The following is a 21,148-nucleotide window of genomic DNA, read 5'->3' as shown; positions in this document are numbered from 1 at the left end:
AGAGAGTGATTCTATAAAGCATTGACTCTATAACCCACCCTGAGAATAACGACTGTTTTATTGATTCTTATTTAGCCTCTATGCAGTCCTTCTATCGCTTTGCTTTGCATTTTATGATTCATTTGTTACAGAATATTGTATCATTCTGAATAGGTAGCATTTTTACAGTCAGGCACATAAATCCTAATCTGGCAATCATCCTCTCTGTCATACGGGTGAAAGAATTTTCATTGATTTTAGTGATACAAGTTTAGGAACAAAATGGCATGTATTATGTACTGTATGATGTAGGTTATTTTATTTAATTAATACTTTCTATCTGTCTGCAGTTACAGTTTATGATCAAAATCAAACCTTGCTAAAATTAGTGGCAATCTCATAATCACTTCTCTTTTTGCATGAAGTGGCGTTTTTCTGCCATCAGAGAATCTCTTGATGGACTTGACCCTGGTTCCAAATCTGAAAGTAACTCATATTTTTCCACAGAAAATATTTTCAGCAACTACACTGAGAGTGTTGTGTACTTGACATGCTTGGCTACCTCGTGGTGGGTTAGTCTTGGCTAACAGCCAAATGCTCACCCAGCTGCTCACAGCCCCTCACCCCAGCAGGACAAGTATAGGAAGACTGGAGTGGGAGGGCATGATAATGGGTTAATATAAAATCAGGAATACTGTTTACCGATTACTGTTGCAGACAAACGCGACTGGGAGAAGATTTATTGCCAATTAAAATAAAAATGTAGTAGCTAGTTTGAATAGTTGGAAAGAAGATGTGCGTTAAAATAACTTTTCTCCCCTCTTTTCTCAGGCTCGGCTTCATTCCAGGCTCGTCTCTCCCTGACCAGCACATGGAGAACTGAGGGCACAGTCAGCATTTAACAATTTCTCTTCACTGCTCATTCCTTCTCACACTTTTCCTCTGCTCTGGCTTTCCCATTGGCTGGATTTCTTCAGGAAAATGAGCTCTGGTCTGGGCTTGCCACAGTTTCTCTGGGGATATCGCTCTGCTCTGGCATGAGTCTTCCAGGGTCTGCAGCCTCTGCCATGGAGAGCACCTTCTCATCTCTCTCTGGCCGCGGCGTTCGTCTTGTTTCCTCACCGTTTCTGTTCCCACTTCCTCTCTCGCACAGCATTTTCTGCCCTTTCTTAGCTCTGCTTTCACAGAGGCACCGCCAGCTTTGCCGAAGGGCTTAGCTGTGGCCGCAATGTCTCCGCTGTGGAGCAGGTAGGAGCCAGCTGTTCCCAAAATGGGAGAGTCCCATACCTCTTCCCACAGGGGCCACCCCGCAGACCCTGCCCCGCTCCCTCCACAGAAACCTTGTAACACGCAGCTAACACGAACCTAAAAAGCAAAGTGTTACTCTAGAGAATAAAGCTAACATTAAAAATTAGATTAATTAGGTCAACAGCATGGCACATAGAACTTAAATATGGAGGTGGCTGTGCTGGAAAGGTAATTGAACTATTTATGCACCTTGCTCAATTCTAAATTAAATTTAACTAATTCGGGAAAGCAACCAAATGTCATTGAAGACTTTGAGTTAAGACGCTGTTACTGTTTAAAAGACAAAAGCCAGAAATAGAGGGAAGAGGGCACGATCCTTACAAAAGGGATAACACGGGCAGGCGGCATCACAACGTGCCTCCATCAGCGCTCAGGGCGATCTGCCAGCTTGTGTCTCTCCTTGTCCCGAAGGCGCGGGACGTTCTATCTTGACATGACTGGCTTTTGAAGGACCATGTCCGCCTAGGGGCTTCGGCCGATCTTACTCGGGGTGCGAGGCGCCAACGCAGCTGTGGCGAAGTTCCAGCGGCACCGCGGGGCTGCTGCGGGCTCGGGCGGGGCTCGGCGGAGCTGTGCCGGGGTTGTGCGGGGCTCTCGGCCCCGCGCGGTTCCCGGGGTGCCCGGCTCCGGGCGGGAGCGGCGGGCGCGCGCCCCTCCCGATGCGGCGCGAGGCGCGCGGCGCGGGGCGGGGGCGGGGCGGAGCGAGGGGCGGGCGGTGCGCGCGGTGCGCGCGGCGCGGGAGCGGGGCGGACGGACGGGCGGCCGCAGACGGCGGCGCGTGCGGGGAGCGAGCGGGCGCGGGGCCGCCTTTCCGGCCGCGGCGAGGAGCGCGGGTGCGGGGCTCGCAGCAAGGTGACGGGCTGGGCTGCCTCCCCTTCCCCTTTCCCCCGCCGGTCTCAGGCGGGCGAGGGCGCCCGCCGCGGGCGGCTGCCCTGTCCTCCGCCGGCAGCCCCTGGCCGGTTCGGCTCCGCTGTGGGTAACCCCCTGCCCGTGTCTCCTCTCGCCCAGATGCTCGCGGCAGCGGCAGCCTTGGTGTGCGTGTGTGCGGCAGCCTGGTGCAGCCCGGCGGCGGCGGCCGGGGGCAGACCGGACAGCGGCAATTTTCTGGACGATAAACAATGGCTCACGACCGTCTCTCAGTACGACAAGGAGGTCGGGCAGTGGAACAAATTCCGAGACGTAAGTTCAGCCCTTCGACCCTGCCAGCCGCGCCCAGCCCGCTCCCGCTGGTTCAGTTCCTGCAGGGTGTAGGGCATCCCTTGGGGAGCGGGGGCTGGGGTACAACCTCACTTTCCCCCTTCTCCCCGAATATTAATTCTTAATTAATTGCCTGCGGCGGCTCGGCGAGGAGGATGGGGGTCCCGCCGGCAGCTCCCGGTGCGCTGCCGCCGCGAGCGGCCAGGACCGCCCGGCCCGCACCTTCGGGGCCCACGGGCCGGGCCGCGGGAGCCGCTTCTCGCCCTGCGGGGCGCCAGGCGGTGGAGGGGGAGCGCCGCGTTTGTCCTGCCTCCTCCCGTTTCCCGCCCCGCTGCGGGAAGGGATGCTTTGGGGGCGCGAGGCCGGGGCGGGGGTTCGCCCGCCGCCGCTCCGCCAGTGCCGCCCGGGACAGAACCCCCTCCCCTCCTCCTCCCCGGGCACCTGGCAGCGGCACCGGGCTGCACGGCCGCGTCTCGCCGTGCCCTGTCAGAAGAGCGGTCAGGGAGGGCGGGGGAGAAGGGCAGCGCTCACGGCCGGGGTTGCGGTGTCAGGCGCGGGGCTCCAGCGCGGCGGTGCTCGGTGTCCGAGCGCCTGCTCGGAGCCCGGGAGCGGCAACCCCAGCCTGACCCGAATCTCCTCAGTTACGAAACCTGCCGCTGTAAGGTGGCTCTGTCCTCAACGTACTTCGTCTGTGCGCCTAGTTCGGGCTGCATTTGCTGCAAGTTGAGTGAAAGACAACCTATTTTCAAAAGACGCTCACATTTCTTTCAGTGGAAAAGATTTTCTTTGATCATCCAGTGTCCTGCGTCCCTTGGCGTCTCTTTTAAAAATCCGAATTCCATACATGCAAAATAATTTTCTGTTTTCTTTACTGTTTAACCTACTGGATTTGTTTGATTTGATGTAAAGCATTGATTTGGTTTGCAGCTTCAGAGGCAACAGGTTTGTTCTTGTTCTACAGCCTGCTGGTGACTGCAGTTTGCTGTAGCAAACTGAAGTAAATGTCTCCAAGAAGTCTCTTATTTTTCTGAGACCTGCAGTGTCTTGTGATGCATGTGTTTTCTAGCTTTATGTCTGTGTTGCATGTGGGATGCAAACTTGGCTATTTATCTTAACCAACTAGGAAAGACCTACTAGAGTTGTGGGAGAACTTATTTTCCCCAATAGTTTTTATTAAACAGAGTAATTCTGGTGTTTGGGAGCACTTCCAATCAGTAGTCAGATATTTTTGTTTGCCTTGAATATCTTAAAAGAAAGAGTTTAGGTTCATGTGAAAAATACCTGTTCAGTATGCTGTGCATTGGGACCTGTGAGTTTGGAAAGAAAAAGGACAAGTAAAAATCTGGTGCCACAGAAATGTTCTAGGATTAAAGGCTGCTGCTAGAAAACTCCAAAATACGTACATCAGTTATGTTTTGTAATTGGGCAAAGTCATTTATGTAAGGACTAACCTGCAAGGCTGAGGAAGCTAAGTGCACTCTTATGCCTGTCTCCTGGGTGCCCACTGACATGTACTGTAATATTGGATATTAGCCAGATAATTTATTCTGTGGCAAGTAGGTGTCCCCAGGGGTTTGAAGAGTGACTGCTTTGAGGAAGTACTGCATACTGATTCTTCTGAGGCAATTTGCAAATATACTGGCTTATTTTTACTCTGTGTAAGTTTTATAAGGCTGGTGCTTCGGTGAAGAGTATGCTTTTATTTCTTGTGCAGAATGCTTATGTGCTATTGATTGGTACCCGGTCTGGAATATTTATTTAATTTTACAAGGCTCTCCTTTTAAAGCATAGGTAGTTTAACTGTAAGAACCCCCCCAAAATTGTGTTAATCTAGCTATACAAGAATGCATTACAAAAATACCTTGTAAGAACACTTATCAATTATCATATTTAAATATAACATGGTGGAGAAGTTTTACTATCCTACATTTTTTATATAATTAGTAAATTTACTTGCATGACTGTAATTTGTTGGTTTTGAAATTATGATTAGCAATGTGATCAGTGATTCAGACGTGGCATCCTGTTAAGGAACAGGACAGTGGCATTTGAAACATATGTAGGGGTAGCTGTCTTGTAGAGATAAAATCAAGGAGTGCAAGGCCTGTGTTTGTAATTTAATTCCCTGGTCAGAGTAGGGTATTTTTTGCAGGCTTAAATACCCTACAGATGTTAGGGTGAGATGGAATTCTGGTGTGAAAATAAGTATTTAAAGGCTTAACTTAAGACTTAACTGACAGGACTGATTAATGTGAAAGATAATGACCCTGACTTCTGGCTCATTGACTCAGTTTCTTAAGAGTTTTAGATCACAGTAAGAAAGAACGCAGTCATTCAGCAAGGGAACCCTTACAAACCTGATAAACCAGGATATGATACTTTATTTATAAAAAACCAAAAAAACCAAGCCAACCCTCAAACCTATCTCCCTTAAGATCCTCTAAAATGTCAGTTTTGTCAGCAATTGTTACTAATATGAGATTATTAGCTAAGATTTTTTCAGTACTTTTTACAGGCAGAACTGTAACTGACTCTTCAATTATTTTGAAAGGTCTTGATCATGCTCACAAATCTGTTGGAATTAATGCAGTAGGTCTAGGTGCCTTAACATGTAACAGTAGGGAAACTACATGTGTGTTTGAGGCTACCTACCTTCCCATTTCTTTTTCTTGTGCAAAAATTGAGAATGGTCTTGTTTTTAAATAGGACACTTTCCGTCTAAAAGGTAGGGGATGGGATTTGTCAAATATCAACTCCCTTAAGTTGTATGTGCAAGTCAAACATTTTGAGTTCTATACTAGGGTACGTTTATTTTTTGCCTGAAGTGTGGGGGAGGAAGAGTTTTCCACCCCGTCTTAGTGCTGCTGCAGTCCAGTTGCTGAGCAGCTGTAACTATTCACATCTGTCACTAAAATAAGACTCAGGGTTGATGCGTTTGTTAAGGTTTTCCAAGTTGCCTGGTTAGGCTGCTTCAGCAGCCAGTGGTGTCACGATGCTGGGAGATTCTAGCCCATGGGAATGTATCCTCTTTATTTCAGGCTTGGGAGCTGAGGCTTTTCAGTAGATGCTGTTAGGGGTATCTTCTTCATTCATATTTTGTTATATTGGTGATGTTTCGTGTTAATGGTTTTATCTATGATGATAGCACTAAACATTTGATATATATACATATACCACAATTTGTCTGAAATAAAGAGTATCCTTTTTTGAAAAATGTGATCAAGAAATGGCATTATAGTAATTTCACAATTATAAGCCGCACTGAGTATAAGCCGCATCTCTGGGTGCCAGCAACTTTTCGTTCTTTGTCCATATATAAGCCGCACCTGATTATAAGCCCCACGTTACAATACAGAGTGTGATAAAAGGTATCTATGCTATCACTATCTGTTGAGGGTGGGGGCAGTGATCCTGGTCTCCGTGGGAGATACTCTGCTAATGGGCCATCCGTTGAAACCAGGTGGGGCATTGTTCTTTATCTTTTCACAACCCATCCTTCCTCCAGCGAGTCATTTTCTACTAATGGCCCATTGAGTCCCACTGTGTGACTGATAAAATTACTTCATCCCATTGGAAGTTGCTCCAGCCAGGGGGAAGAGCCCAACATTTCTTACCAAGATAAAACAGAGGTTTTGGGACACTAAGGGAGCCCCTTTCTCCACTGGACTCCAGAGGAAAACTGGATTTCTCCACATCACCACTGGACCTCCGGAGGGAAACTGCACCTTCTGCAGAACCACTGCTTCAACTGAACCACATCTGTCACTACAGGAGGATGCAGCCACCATTTAATGGGACTGCTACCAACACCCTGCCTGATGGGGGTGTCAGGTTGTACTCTGACTTTGTCAGGGTTTGGAGTTTGTTTCTTTGTAGCACTGTATTTCTATTTTAATTTCCCTAGAAAAGAACTGTTCTTCTTAATTCCCATATTTTTGCCTGAAAACCCATTGATTTCAAAATTATAATAATTTGGAGGGAGGGGGTTTACATTCTCCATTTCAAAGAGAAGCTCCTGCCTTTCTCAGCAGACACCTGTCCTCCAAACTAAAACAGCAACATTTTGTTCTTTGTCCGTATATAAACCGCACCTGATTATAAGCCGCACTTTGGGTTCGGACCAGAATTTTAGTCAAAATGGTGCGGCTTATAATCGTGAAATTACTGTACATTTATACCCTCCTAGTCTGAACATCCTAAATCTTATCTAGCAAACCTTCATTACTCATAATGCTGTAAATGTGTTGAGAAAAACAGAGTACCAGAATATAGGAATTATTTTTTCTTTCTGATTACTTTCCAAATAGTGGTGATGTTTTTAATCCTAGAGCAAAATACAGTGCCTTTTTAATTTAAAATAATTTTGTCTTTTTATATCATCTTTATAGTCAGTTGGACAAAATTGTATACAACCATAGTTGTCTGCTGTATTACTATCTGAAAATCTTTCAGACTTTCTTTTCTTTTCTTTAAAGTGAAGCAGGATTCTATAGTGTAGCTTATTTTAGTAATTGATATTTGTAAAGTGTATTGTGCATTTGTGCTCATTAAAAAGACTGTATTTTATATGGCAAATTTTATTTGCTGCTGGAAGAGAGATTTTGGGTTCTAACTTGCTTGTTGGTGATGCATACTTTTTCTTTTCAGAGGTCATAATTTAAGTGATTGCTGTATTTTCAAATTAAGGTTGATAAATGAACGCCGCAACTCAACTGTCTCATAGCATTGCTATGAAATAATAGGGTTGTTTGATCATTGTAACCAGCTGCATCATACTACAGTGTTAGCTATCATCTCACCATATTAATATAGTTATCAAGGGTAAAGATGGTAGAAGAAAATTGAAAAGACAGTAAAACAGGAAGTTTGCACTGGTAGTGCACTCCTTTTTACTCTGCTTTACTGTGAAGTGTCTCACACTGACTGTCAAATGTATTGCCTTCTACAAGATGTGACAAGTTTGGGCAGCTTGTGTTGGCTTCCCAGAGGAGTCTTTTGGAAGTATTCAAAGAGTGTGTTTTTTCAATGTTAGTGAAGACTAAAACTCTGTGTTTGGAAAGGAGATAAATCGAATATTAGGTCTCCATACCCATTCATTAAGAGCCAGCATTAATTATTTCCTAATTATTAAGGCTTCTCAAAAACAAGTATGGCCCCTCAGTTAAGCTCCATGCCAACTGTCATTACTGTTGTGAGCAGATCGTCTCTGTGTGAATCACAACTCCATCTTTGCTCAATTGAGCAAGCCAAAGGCTCTTTTAAAAGGGATTCATTACAAGTTCTTTGCACTTCATTGTGCGATTACCATGTAAATATTCGCAAGGTTTTCATGCTTCCAGAGTGGAGTACCAGTAGCTTTACTGGGGGAGGAAGAGGACTTCTGTTCAAAGCGATTTTTGCAATGGACAAGAAGCCCTCCTAATTTATGGAGGATCCTAAATGTGCTTTAGAGAAAGTCACTATTTAGGGTTGGATAGTGTAGCACTCATGGTCTTTTTTCCAACTCATGTTAACTCATTAGTTGTGAAAAAGGTTTGGTGGTCTTATTTCTCCAGTACTTTTTATGGTTCAGGGAAAACAACCTTATTATTGGGTATGGCAGCTCTCTTCCAACATACTTATGTCATGATCATGACGTCAGGAGAAAAAGGAATTGCAAAACATGGAAGATGAGCTGCTTCTTTATGTTGCCTTAAGCCTAAATTAAACGAAGGTCATGTAATAACGTAAAGTTACTTTTGCAAATAGGGCTTTGAATCTTTTCCACATGCCAGTCTGTTAACTGAAACTAGCAGGCCCTTCCGAAGTAGTGTAAGTCACTTTTTTCCATCACTTACTTTGTATGAACTGAGTTTTATTAATGTGATGGAGGAAAAATTTTGAAGAATAGGAGGTCAGACAGAAATAATAAATATTTTGTACCTTCACCTGTAATTACTGCCTTTGAAATGAAAGTAATAAGGACTTGACTGCTCTTTTTTAAACTGTAAAATATGGGAAAATGTTAGAAATTAGTATTAATTTTAATTAATTAAAGACTTTTAAGAAGCTATTGAATTGTTCATAACTTCTAGATTGAATGCTAATAATATGTAATGGGAAAGAGTAATGTAAATCTTAATTTTTCCTGTCTTCTGTACTATAGACAAAGGCTCCTAATTTTTATATTTGCTTTTAATTAATTCTCAAGTATGGATTCCTTTTTTTCTTTCACATGATTACTTTTCCTATAGTCTGTTTTTGCTGCCTGTTTCTAGTGCCAAATACTTTTTTCTCAGAAAAGGCCAGGTCTATGAATCTCAAACTATTGTTAACACTGAACTCTTAAATGTCTCTTGGAAGGCATTAACTTGGAAGCTCTTTATATAGCTACCATTTAGAAGTTAAGTAAATGGTAATGTGCTTTTCCTTAGACTGCCCTCATAATCTAAAGTAAAGCTGATAACATTGTTTCATCTTATCTTTATCTCCTTTCTCTGAAGAATAATCTTTATTTTATATGGTGTAGGTTATTTAGTGGATATGGATACCCAGTCTTCTCTTGTCTTTCCATTAAATCTTATTGAGATTGACTTTAGCCATCTGTGCTTATTATAGTGTAGTATAAATAGCTTTGTAATACACAAATAGATGGTAACAGTAACAGAAGCTGCATGGACTATCTTGGCTTTACCATCAGAATGGAAAGATGCCTAAGAGGTTTTGTAAGGGGTGGCAGAATGTAGAAAGCAGTGGATTGAGCAGAATTAGAATATTTTTAGACTGATGCCATTAATCCTTTCTTCCTCTCTTCTCTGCTTCTATTAGTTCGTGATAATTGAAGCATTTGATGTAACTGTCTGCAGAAAAGAGAAATAATAGCTTGGATTAGGATGTTTGCAAGTGTTGACCAGTTGCTGAGTGTGACTCTTACGACTGAGTTGAAGCAGTCGTGTGTTTCTGTGTTATGTCCATGTTGTCATGACTCCTGGTGTGCCTGTGTTGTCCCTCCTCCCTTCCCCGGAAGATATGCTGAAGGAAATAAGAAAATCTTTCAGCAGCTGGTTACTTTTTTTGGAGCCTAGCTTTAGAGCAACTCCCATGGATTCCAGCATAGGAAGCTTTTATTCTAACTGAGGTATTTCTATCACTTTTCTGTCAGTATTGAAAAAGTACTTTAGTAAAATAGCTGTAGTTTTGTTTCGTATTAATACTTCTAATGTAGACATTTTTAGAATTTTTGATAATGAGTTTGGAATGGTGTTTCTTCCATTGCTTCTTTTTCTATTATCCTGTTTGTCTTGACATATTTAAATGTCTTAGTAACCATAGAGCATTTCTTTTTCTGCATCTGTAAGTCCCACTATGCTTAATGCTAAAAATCTTGCCTGTTTGCTTTAGAAACAGGTACTATGGAGGCAATACTTGTAAATGCTGCCATAGGGGATTGCATTAAAAGTTTTTGTAATTTTCATATTTATTGAAATTTGATTTCTGAAAGAGAAAAGTTAGTGACTAGTTATATCAGTGATCACTTCACTGGGCATTCTTACCTAATTTGAACAGTCTTCAGTTATTTGTTAGATTTTTTTTTTTAGTCGTTTTTCACTTCTTTCCTATTTCACACTGATAGATGACAGTAGGGAAAATTATGTAGGAATGAATGATGTACCTAAAAAAGGTGGTGAAGTTTAAGGTAGCAACCTTGGACACAAGGAGAGATAGAATGAAATTATAACCCATGAAAAACTTTCACGTTACGATGGAAATGTGATTTCACTGTTCTGTTACTATCTGCTTTAACAGAACTGAATAGGAGAATGGGTTTAAAAGATTGAAATAATTCAAACTTTTTGGTATTTTACCACTTCCAAAAAGTTTTACTATTATTTTGCTGCAGAAAATTCTTACGAACTAATTTTTTATTTTCTCATGTGATACACAGTCATTGATTCAGAAGACTGTCAGTTTGCATCTTACTCAGTTCTCTCTCTAAAAAAGCCTGCAAGTCGTCAAACAATTTTATGTACTGCACTTACACCGGGTCCTACATGCAACTGAAAACAAACTCCTTTGACACTTTTGACCTTAGTCTTGATGATGAAGTTCATTCCAGTTGTTAAATCTTTGTAGCATAGCAGTGAGAAGTACAGAATTTACAGTAATTTCATGAATACAAACCGCAGCAATTTGACAAAAATTTTGGTGGAAACCCGGAAGTGCGGCTAATAGTCGGGGGCGGCTAATATGTGAATAATTTTCTGACATTTACAACCCCAGACGTGCCAGCCAGGGCACCGAGCCAAGCACTGGCCAGTAAAAGCCGGCATTCCACGATTGTTACAGTGTTACTGTGTTGCCCTGGCTCCCTGCAGGCAGCACGGGGGGCGGGGAGAGAGGCGGGAGAGCTCTCTTTCCTCCTCTGCCGCGGTTCGGGGAGGACGGGGGGAGGGGCGCGCTGCCATTGCCGCAGCCCGGGGAGCCGATGGGGGCCCTGTGCCGCCATTGCCGCGGCCCAGGGAGCCGACGGGGGCCCTGCGCCGCCATTGCCGCGGCCCGGGGAGGACGTGGGGAGGGCGCCGCCATTGCCGCGGCCTGGGGATGACAGGGGGGGGGCGCGCCGCCATTGCCACGGCCCGGGGAGGACCGGGGGGGGGGGGGCGGGCCGCCATTGCCGCGGCTCTGGGAGCCGACGGGAGCCCCGCGCAGCCATTGCCGCGGCCCGGGGAGGATGGGGGGGGGGGCGCCGCCATTGCCGCGGCTCGGGGACGACGGGGGGGGGTGCGCCGCCATTGCCACGGCCCGGGGAGGATGGGGGGGGGGGGCGCGCCGCCATTGCCGCGGCTCCGGGAGCCGACGGGAGCCCCGCGCAGCCATTGCCACGGCCTGGGGTGGGGGGGTAAGTGCGCACCGCCATTGCCGTGGCCCGGGGAGCCGACGTGGGGGGAGGCGCCGCCATTACCGCGGCCTGAGGAGGACGGGGGGTGGGGCGCGCCGCCATTGCCGCGGCCCGGGGAGCCAACGCGGGCCCTGCGCCGGCATTGCCGCGGCCCGGGGAGGACGTGGGGGGGGCGCCGCCATTGCCGCGGCTCCGGGAGCCGACGGGAGCCCCGCGCCGCCATTGCTGCGGCCCGCGGTGGGGGGGGAAGTGCACGCAGCCATTGCCGCGGCTCGGGGAGGAGGCGGGGTGCTTTGTCCGCGCCCGCCGCCGGCGCCACGGGCGCGGGAAAGGTCCGTCCCTGCCCGCCGCCACTGCCGTAGGAGCGGGGGAAGCTCCGTCCCTGCCTGCCACCGCGGGGCAGCACCGACCCGGGGTGACCGAGCCCAGTGGCAGCGACGGCCGGCCCTGAGCGGCAGCACTGGGCTGGGCCACTTGGCCCCGTCGGCAGCCCCTAGCGGGCTGAGCCTGCACAGCCGTAGCTCAGCCAGTAAACCCCGCCCTCCCGCGGTTCTGTTACTAATTGCACGCGGGTCCTCGCTGCGAACGACAGAGCGGCTTATATTCGGGTGCGGCTTATTTATGGACAAAAACCGAAATGTTTACCAACACCCAGAGATGCGGCTTATACTCAGTGCGGCTTGTGTTCGTGAATTTACTGTACTCCTTGTTATATGCTACTGCATGTGAAAAACGGTCTGTGTTTCACCAGCCATTCATTAAACCAGAGGGAAGCTATTAATATGAAGAGTGTGGGGATCGATATTTAATGGTGCATATGTGTTTGAGGATTTTGCAAGACTTGTGTTGGTGACTGGAACATCACTTTAGAAGAAAACCCAAGCAATGGTTCTTAGAAGTGAAAACAATTGATTGGTAGGTAGAGGAGCATTGACAAGAATCCATTGTAAAAAGTGGCCTTCTAGCCTTTTGCAAACAGAGTAAGTTAACCACTTTGGTCAGATTTAGAAAGTCCATGTCAAATTCTGAGAACTCTTTGTATTCATAAAGTTTAGGGCCAGAGTTGACCATGGGATTTGACAAGATACTTGCCTGTGTACAGTGTCTTATTTATATCCTGACAGATTATATTATGCCCAAAAATTCTACTTTGGCAAAAGCATTTCACGTTTCGGGAATCTTTGTGTGCTACTGGCACAGATTAAGGTTTGCTCTCTAAGGCCTGCACTGTGAGGAAATTAATTAGCTGCAGTATTTCCAGATCATCTAGGCAAAAGATTTATGCTGTTTTGCAGAAGAATAAGGAAGAATACCATTTAAATTCATATTGGTCTGATCGGGAGGTGTTTTCTTCTTTGGCCCGAATATGAAATGACTGAAATGAGTGCTTGATTTTTCTTATGCTAATTTGCTGTTTAAAAGGATTTCTGTTTACCGTCTTCATAGAATCTTCTTGTGTGTGTTGTCAATAAAAACCAATTGCTTTTATTTGAAAAATCACAGCTGATGTTGGAACGCAAGCCAATTCAAATCTTAAACAAGATAGATAAATGGCTTCAGAATTTTCATTAAGATAATCACCAGGATACATACTTGTTGTCTTAATCTGGTATTCAAGTCTTTCAGTGTATTAAGAAATAGGTAGGCAGTCTTGTTTCCAATATCTGGGAACAAAAAACACGAATGTGAAGAGCTCCTACTTTACAAAGCCAGCAAAGCACTGTCAGATTGCTCACTGTATTAGTGCACGATATTTCATATGTGAACTGGATTAAAGCACACTAAGTGTATAACTATTTTTCTAAATCTTAATCTAGCATTTCCCTCATAAACTGTTAAACTTCAGTTTTTCATACATGTGCTTCCTTTTACAGGTGTATCTACTTAACTTTAGTCAGGACTTCTTGGTAGGCAGTTACAAGGTCCTGTTTTGGTGAGCTCTGGTGCTTGAGGCATGAATGGACAGAATTTCTTTACACTGTTAAGAAAAAAACTGTTACGTTAGCAAAAAAGGCAATTGGTTCCACCTGTGAAGTCTGCTGATATTCGTGGGCTCCTCTCACGGCATGCAGGGATATATGCCCAAAACTGCCTTGTAGTTACTGTAAGTAATGTCTTAGCCAAGTTAAGTGTAACATGATTATGAATCACAAGGTTTCTCTGAGATCTGCCGGTGTAGTCTCAGTAAGATGGAGAGGGAGGGATATGCAGAAGTAGAATTAACTATGTAGGTTCATACTAAGTGAATAATATAGACATATAAAACCTCAAGACATTTCAGTGCTCTTCTCTGGGACTGATTGTGGATTTATAAACTGGGTTCTACACAGTGGTGGAACTGTGGTTTTGACAAAAGCTACCATACTCTTCTGTATTTGCATGCTTTTTACATATGCTGAATGTTTACAATTCCTCTCTTTCCTTTTTTTCATTCTTAAATAAAAATGATAGTTTCTTAGGGTGTATGAAACTATGTTTTTTTCTCCAAGTTTTCTAGATTTGGGTTGTAGCACAGCTTCTGTAAATAGAAGACATTTTTGAGTAACATAACTCATTGGAAGACAACATTTTTCCCACAAAAGGTTTTAAAGTACTAATATTATAGAGTATTTGATGTCTAGCACATGGAAAAGTTGAGCTGCTTGGTTTGTTGTTGTTGGTGTTTTTTGTTTTTTTTTTTAATAAGTGAATGAGGCTGTGTGTGTGAGGGCACACACATGCTTATGCTAACTGGTACCTCAGATCAATAAAAATGTAAAGTGATTTTGTGCTGTCCCTCATTCTGAGGAGCAAAATGCTTCACAGAATATAAGAAGTATTTTATTGCTCTAACCTTACCATGTCTGCAGTTTATCTTACCATTTGATATCCCGTTGAGCGCAGATGATTTTTGGATATATACTGAAGTTGCCATGAATTTAACAATGTGGTGTGCAGAATGAAATAATAATTCTGAATTCATGTCTCAGGTTTGTGAGGCAGTTACATGCAATAGTTTCAGCTCACTGACTGGAAGAACTACACCTTCTTTTTTACATTCCTATAAATATCATATAAGAACAAGGCGAGTATTGCTACAAACATGTAGAGATTGTCAAGAAAATGTTTGTTTGAACTCCAGCTTCTCCAGGAAATGTGGGAGAAGTTCTAAAAATAATACCTAAAGAAAATGTGAGAAATTATTCTGTGAAGCAAAGCTGATGTTTGATTCTAACAGTGCTTATCTGATTGTAAAATGTGATGGCATCTTACATAGTTAAGGTTTTAAAAAGATCTTTCTTGTCAAACAGATACTCGTTTAGCTGGAAAGTAAGGGGATCTTGAATTTTTTAAAAATTGGACTGTGGCTTTCTAGCCCAATTTGAGTGTAGTTGGACTATTCAACACCATAAATGTTAGGAAATCTTTTCCCTAAAATATTGTTAATTGCTGTCAAACATTATTAATAATAAAAAATTAATCTGGTTAGTAATATCTGTTTAGTGCTGCTGCTTCTACAGACATCTATGGTTTTTATTCTAATGGAGATAAAGGTTAGTAATTTGTACATGCCTAATTCCCACACACGCAGAACCTATTCTTGCTTAGTTATATCAGAAAGATGGTTTCTTGAATTACTGGGAAAAGTACTAGTTGAAGCCAAAATTTCTAGAGCTGTAAATTTTTTCACAGTATTTATGCAACTGAGTTAAAATATGCCAATGTGCATCATTCATTTATACTGCAATAAAACAAATTAAATTTGAAAATGAATTAGATGTATTTTCAGATTTGACAGAGTTTTTCAGTTGTTTTGACTAATGTAGCTGTTGCCAAACAGCTTGCTCATTAGACCAAAAAACCTGCCAAGAGTAATCAAACATAGGGATGAAACAAAAGATATGGTATGTATTATTTTATGTCCCGTGTTGATCAAGAGAAGTGGTTGATTGAAGGAAAAAGAAGGGAAAAGAAGAAAATAATCTTCATAATGCTGAATTAATTATAATTTCAAAGTGATGTGTAGTCAGTCAACCCTATAACGTCTGAATTGTTAAAGTTGTTCAAATAGTGTATTTTTAAGGAGTTTTTTGCTTGAAGATTTAGGATTACTTTTTCCACTTTATCAAATCTTCACTATAGGTTTCTCTGGGATGATGCTGTATTAGACTGGATCTGAACCTGGTTTGCAGCGAGTCTTGTGTAATTGAGGTCATTGAGGATAATTCACTGATGTTTGCGAGAAGTGGAATTATGCCAGTCTGCTTATTTTCAATCATCATTTGACCATTAAGTCTACAAAACAGACTTCTGGATATATATTGTGTCTTTGAAAGATGGAAAGAAAACAAACTTGAACTGGAGAACAAACTAAGTCATCCATCCAATAACTTCTTTTCATTGGAAAAAGCTCTCAACTGGTGAAAATGCTCTCTAGTGGTGTAAAGTGTTTTGGTTTTTTTGTTGTTCTTTTTTTTGTTTCTTTTTTTTCTTTTTGCTTTATTAGGTATAGGAGAATTACAAGTTCTTTGCAACTTATGGAGTACAATGAAAATATGTTTTCTTTATTTTTTTAAGTTACTACATTTGACTGGAGATTTTATTTTCATTTTCAATAAATTATTTTCCTGAATAAGTTGTTATTCTGCAACTCTTCCCCCTGCCTCCCCTCTTCAGCTATTTTTGAGGTGCGGGTACAGAATAATCTTTGGTTTCACTGACCTGGATCAAAGTATTTCATTTTGGCTTCATCTTGAAGGATATCTGTTTGTGTATTTAAAGTCTGTCTGATTCATTCACTGCGTTGCTTCATGGAGTTGTAAGGTAGGTGCCTCTGTGCTGCCTTTGCATGCCCAGCTCCTACAGTGAATTGCAGATTGCATGATCACTCTGCTTTCCCCTTTCGCTGCACTGTGCAAAACAGAACAGAAAGTCAAGTGAATTGGAGGGTGACAATAATGAAGTAGAAGCAAATGAAGTCAGACAAGCAATAAAAAAGCTTCACAGTGTATAGGAAGAAAATATTTCTGAGGCAAGACTTTCATCCTGTATCAGAAAGGCCATTTATATAGATAATAATATTGTTAAAAACTAAAGCTAAGTAACCTGTGTTGTCAGAGGTATTAAAGCATCTGTTGCATAGCTTAATTCTGTGGGAAATCGCAGGGTTGATGGCAAAACAAAGTACTGGGATGGATTTATACAGTAGTTGTTTCTTTCATCTGGTGCTAGCGTAGATTTATCATCTGGCATTATTAATTCTCAAATGTCCCAAGTAAGGTACAAATCTGTAGGTAGAAAAAGTCAAAACCAAGTTTGGGTAAGATATACCATTGTATAAATAGAACTAATTTTTTTGAAGTGTGTGTTTAATCTCTCTTCATATTATGGTATATTCTGCTTATTTTGCTCATCTTAAGTGAAGTTCTGTTATAGCTGTCTGAGATTTATTTTCTTAAAAAATTACTCAGTTATTTGATGTTCCTAACATTTGTATTTTTCCTCATCTTTATTTAGAAATCCGCAAAGCTATTTGTTATTTCCCTTGAATAGGCAACACAAAGGGTTGTTCATGTTTAAATATTTTCACTGAAATCAAAGTATTTTATGTCCCTTTCCTTTTATGACATTCACCAGAAAATTAAAAATGAGGGTAGGATGAGATGGAAGTAAAAAATTTATTGCTGTTATGTCAGCTGTAGGGATTTGCAGCAAGTACATTATGCATGTAGATATTTCTTTGACATTGGTCGCGGTGATAAATATCCCTTTCTATTCAACCTTTACACCAGGTTCAAGTCCCTGGTCAATCCCATAAACATCTCAAGTGTTAGTGTTGCTTGGACTCTCCAGGCGAGAACCAGTGATTTTATGCCTTTTCTACGCCAGTTTATTTTTAGGTATTTGGTATGACAGAATTGGAAAAATGGGTGAAGAAAACTTCCTCCTTTTTCAACCTGGAACTAAATCATCAAGATCACTTCTGTTTTAAACAGTTAAGTGCACGAGACTATAAACTCTGAAACTGAAGGTCAACAGTACCAGCCGTCCTTGGAGGGGTAGAGTTAGTGAGCGTGTAAACTCCCTGCCCTCCCTGAACCTAGATTAGTGGGAAGCTGGGCAGTACAGTTGCATTGTATCAGAAATAGAACATCTTACCTAAAAAACTTGAATATCAATTCAGATCAGAATTCCAGATCTTACCACTTAGGTCATGAATTTAGAAGAATGTTTCTGATTGTATTTTTGTCCTTTCTTCCAAGTAGACTGTGTTAAGTCTGGAAGTCCTCCTTCTTTCCTTTAAGAAAGTTTAAGTTTCTTGAAGAAGGATATGAGTGAATGGTGTGCTTGCTGAAGTTAAATATCTGTAACAAGAATCTGTTACACTTTTGTGTTTGTTCTGTGAAATTTGACTGTGACTCTAAGATAATGCCTTCTTGTTTTTCAAAATACAGGTGTTTTCATATTTTTGTTATTTGGTGAGGTTTTTTTTGTTTTATTTTTAATTTAGAAGGAATTACATCCTAATTTTTGTTACAAACCAGGGCAGTTTGGCACAGAAAATGTCCTATAAAATGTGTAGATTGTTCACTGGGAAAAAGATTCAAGAAGTAATCATGTTATAGAGGATTAAAAGGAGGTTAAGAGTTTCACTCCAACAGCATAAAATTATTTAAGGACATCATATTGTCCTTTTGCTCTCTATTGCTGTTCTGAGCTGTTTTTTGGCTTGAGGTGTTACAAACAGGTATTTTTAATGACTGGCTTCCAAGTAGATTTGTAGGACAGGGAAGAATCCTGAAATCTTCAAACATTGCATATTAGCTTTCTGAGAAAAGTTTCAGGAAAATATGTGAAGTTTTATGAAACATCAGAATACTTAAGCCTTTTGCTAAATATGAAGTAGTATTGCACCACCCTGCTAACTTTTGCTTTAAAGTTAAACAACCCCACAGATATGAAATAATTATTCCATATTGTCCTTTGATTTATTGTTTCTCACCTAACTTATTGTCACTGCTCAATTTATGTTGTTTTTTCTCTATTTAGTTTCTTGCACACAGCAATTAAATCAGTATTCTTGGGAGAAAACTTAAGAGCAATTCAGAAGGTTTCTAAAGAAAAATTGCTGGTTTATAAATCACATGAGTGTTGTTTCCTGATTTCTTCTGAGAATGGAGCAGCACAATTTGTGAGCAAATATTCATCCAAAGGCGTTTAAGTACCCAGAGTTCTTACCTCATGGATTTCTAGTTACCCTCTGTAGGCAGCCTACTGTGTGTGTTTGTTTGGAGAAGTGGAATTTATCTGATTCTTTTACTAGATGAGATTCCCAGTTAATTTCTAGGAGTCTGTATTTTACTACACTAAAAATAGCTTGCTTGTTTTCTTAAATCTTAGTAAGGTGATGAAAGTAAGAATGACTGCCAAGTCTTAATTTTCATAACAACCATTGATGTTTGAACATGTTAAGTGTATCCTGAAATATCAGTGATGAAATGGTCAGGTTTAATGATTTGTTAATATAGCATTTAACTCTGAAGATTCAATTTTAGTCCAGTACCATTGACCAATGCTTGGATAGGTTGATATCAGTCTTAGAGGGGATCTGACACTGGATTTCTCACTTGAACCAAACTGACAGTGTAGTTATCCTAGTTAATCACTACTGGGACTGATTTCTACCTACTGAATTTGAATTTCTCAAATCTTGATTGCTCTGTGTTCTGTCCAGCAAAGAGTTTAGGCCTGTGGCTAACGCAAACCTGTGAACCAGCTTCCTGTGAAATCACTTGTGATTCCGTTAAGTAAGATTATTAATTTGTGTTAAGGTCATTGCTACCTGGCCAGTTTCATTTTTTGCTGTTCATTCCAATAGTGTGGGGCTGTTTTTTAATAGATAAAATGGTTGAATTGTTTGCTTCTGGCATAGATAATGCCTTACTGGTGGGCTTGCTACGACGGTATTACTTGGACATTTCAGAAAGTTAAGCTCTGCCACTTTGGAAAGAATAATTGTTGCACCAGTTACTTTGACAGCCTAATTCACATTTCAGACACACAAAAAAAGGAAATATGATAAACTGTCAAACTACTGTAGTGTTGTAAATGATTTGGTTCTTTTTAAAGAAAATGTTAAAACCACTGGGTTTTTTGGCCACTGAGACTTGCAACCTTCCTTTAAATTAAGTTTCTCATTATTAATGTAGTATAAGTATCCAAAGCATAGAATTTGTGGAGGGATCTGCTGTGCAGGAGTAAATAATGTTAGTGCCAGCAAATATCAGATCAGGTGTGTAAAAACATGTAGATTAATTTCTCGAATGTTATTTTCAGATATAACTATCCTGAGAAAACATTATCCTTTCCAATATTTTAAAATTTATTCAAGAGGTATATACATCAAGAAACCCAAAATATATTAAGTAGTTAATGTACAGTAATTTCATGATTATAAGCCGCACCTGATTATAAGCCGCACTTCGGGGTGTCGGCAGCTTTTTGTTCTTTGTCCGTATATAAGCCACACCTGATTATTAGCCAAACGTCTGGGTGTTGGCAACTGTCTTGGGTTATGATACATAGTGTAATTAAAAGGTATCTATTCTATCACCATCTGTTGAGGGTGGGGGCAGTGATCCTTATCTCTGCGGGAGATATTCTGTTAATGGGCCATCCATTGAAACCAGGTGGGGCATTGTTCTTTATCTTTTTACAACCCGTCCTTCCTCCAGGGAGTAATTTTCTGCTAATGACCTATTGAGTCCCACTGTGTGACTGAGAAAATCACTTCATCCCATTGGAAGTTCCCCCCCAGCCAGGGGGAAGAGCCCAACATTTCTTACCAAGATAAAAACAGAGGTTTTGGGATACTAAGGGAGCCCTTTTCTCCACTGGACTCCAGAGGAAAACTGTATTTCTCCACATCACCACTGGACCTCCGGAGGGAAACTGTACCTTCTACAGGAGCACTGCTTCAACTGAATCACATCTGTCACTGTAAGAGCACTGCAACCACCATTTAATGGGACTGCTACCAACACCCTGCCTGACGGGGTGTCAGGTTGTAGTCTGACTTTGTCAGGGTTTGGAGTTTGTTTCTTTGTAGTACTGTGTTTCTATTTTAACTTCCCTAGAAAAGAACTGTTGTTCCTAATTCCCATATCTTTGCCTGAGAGCCCCTTGATTTCAAAATTACAATACACGATTACAAGCCGCACCTGACTAAAAGCCACACGTCCAGGTGTTGGCAACATTTAGGTCTTTGTCCATGTATAAGCCGCACCAGATTATAAACTGCATACTGGTTTACGGTATGTTAATTGTAGAAACTTGCCTTGTTTGTAAACTTGTTCTTCTGAAGATGTGTTTTTGTTGTAGATCTTTCACAATAATTTGCTGAAGAATAAGCAATAAATAATCAAGAACAGCAGAAATCAAGAGCATGACCTCAATTTTTTATATCCTGGGGGAGCACTTACTATATGAAATGTAACTTGAATATCATGAACTATGGGCCAGGTGTCTTTTGGCAGCCAACTCCCACAGTTTATGTGCTTGCATTCAGCTAGAGCTGTAGTTTGAAAACACTATCCTAAAATAGATTTGTATTTTTTTTTAGTATCTAGGGAAAGCTTTGTGTTAATAAGAAATTGTTTCAAGTTCTGTAGGACTATTGATGATTTCAGCAGAAGATGAAAGTAGCTTTTGCAGTAATTTCATGACCATAAGGCGCACCGGACTATAAGGCACACCCCCCGCGAGTCGGCAAATTTCTCAACTTTGTAGATCATATAAGGCGTACCG

The 21,148-nt window shown here is 41.8% G+C and overlaps 1 protein-coding gene across 3 annotated transcripts in view; it reads left to right on the top strand.

Moving 5' to 3' along the window:
- Positions 1-2,074: 2,074 nt before the first annotated feature.
- SPOCK3 (SPARC (osteonectin), cwcv and kazal like domains proteoglycan 3) overlaps positions 2,075-21,148 on the top strand; it is a 188,933-nt gene continuing 169,859 nt past the window's right edge. For all 3 annotated transcript variants that reach the window (XM_033059613.1, XM_033059612.1, XM_033059614.2), the window contains exons 1-2: positions 2,075-2,139; positions 2,296-2,466. In XM_033059613.1, the coding sequence (XP_032915504.1) occupies positions 2,296-2,466 (171 nt within the window). In that variant the 5' untranslated portion in view covers positions 2,075-2,139. The remainder of the gene's footprint in view (positions 2,140-2,295; positions 2,467-21,148) is intronic.

Source organism: Catharus ustulatus, chromosome 5 (assembly GCF_009819885.2).
Source record: "Catharus ustulatus isolate bCatUst1 chromosome 5, bCatUst1.pri.v2, whole genome shotgun sequence".
In the NCBI taxonomy this organism is placed as follows: Eukaryota; Metazoa; Chordata; class Aves; order Passeriformes; family Turdidae; genus Catharus; species Catharus ustulatus.
The sequence above is the reverse complement of the archived record's forward strand: the minus strand, read 5'-3'. Positions and strand labels throughout refer to the sequence as shown.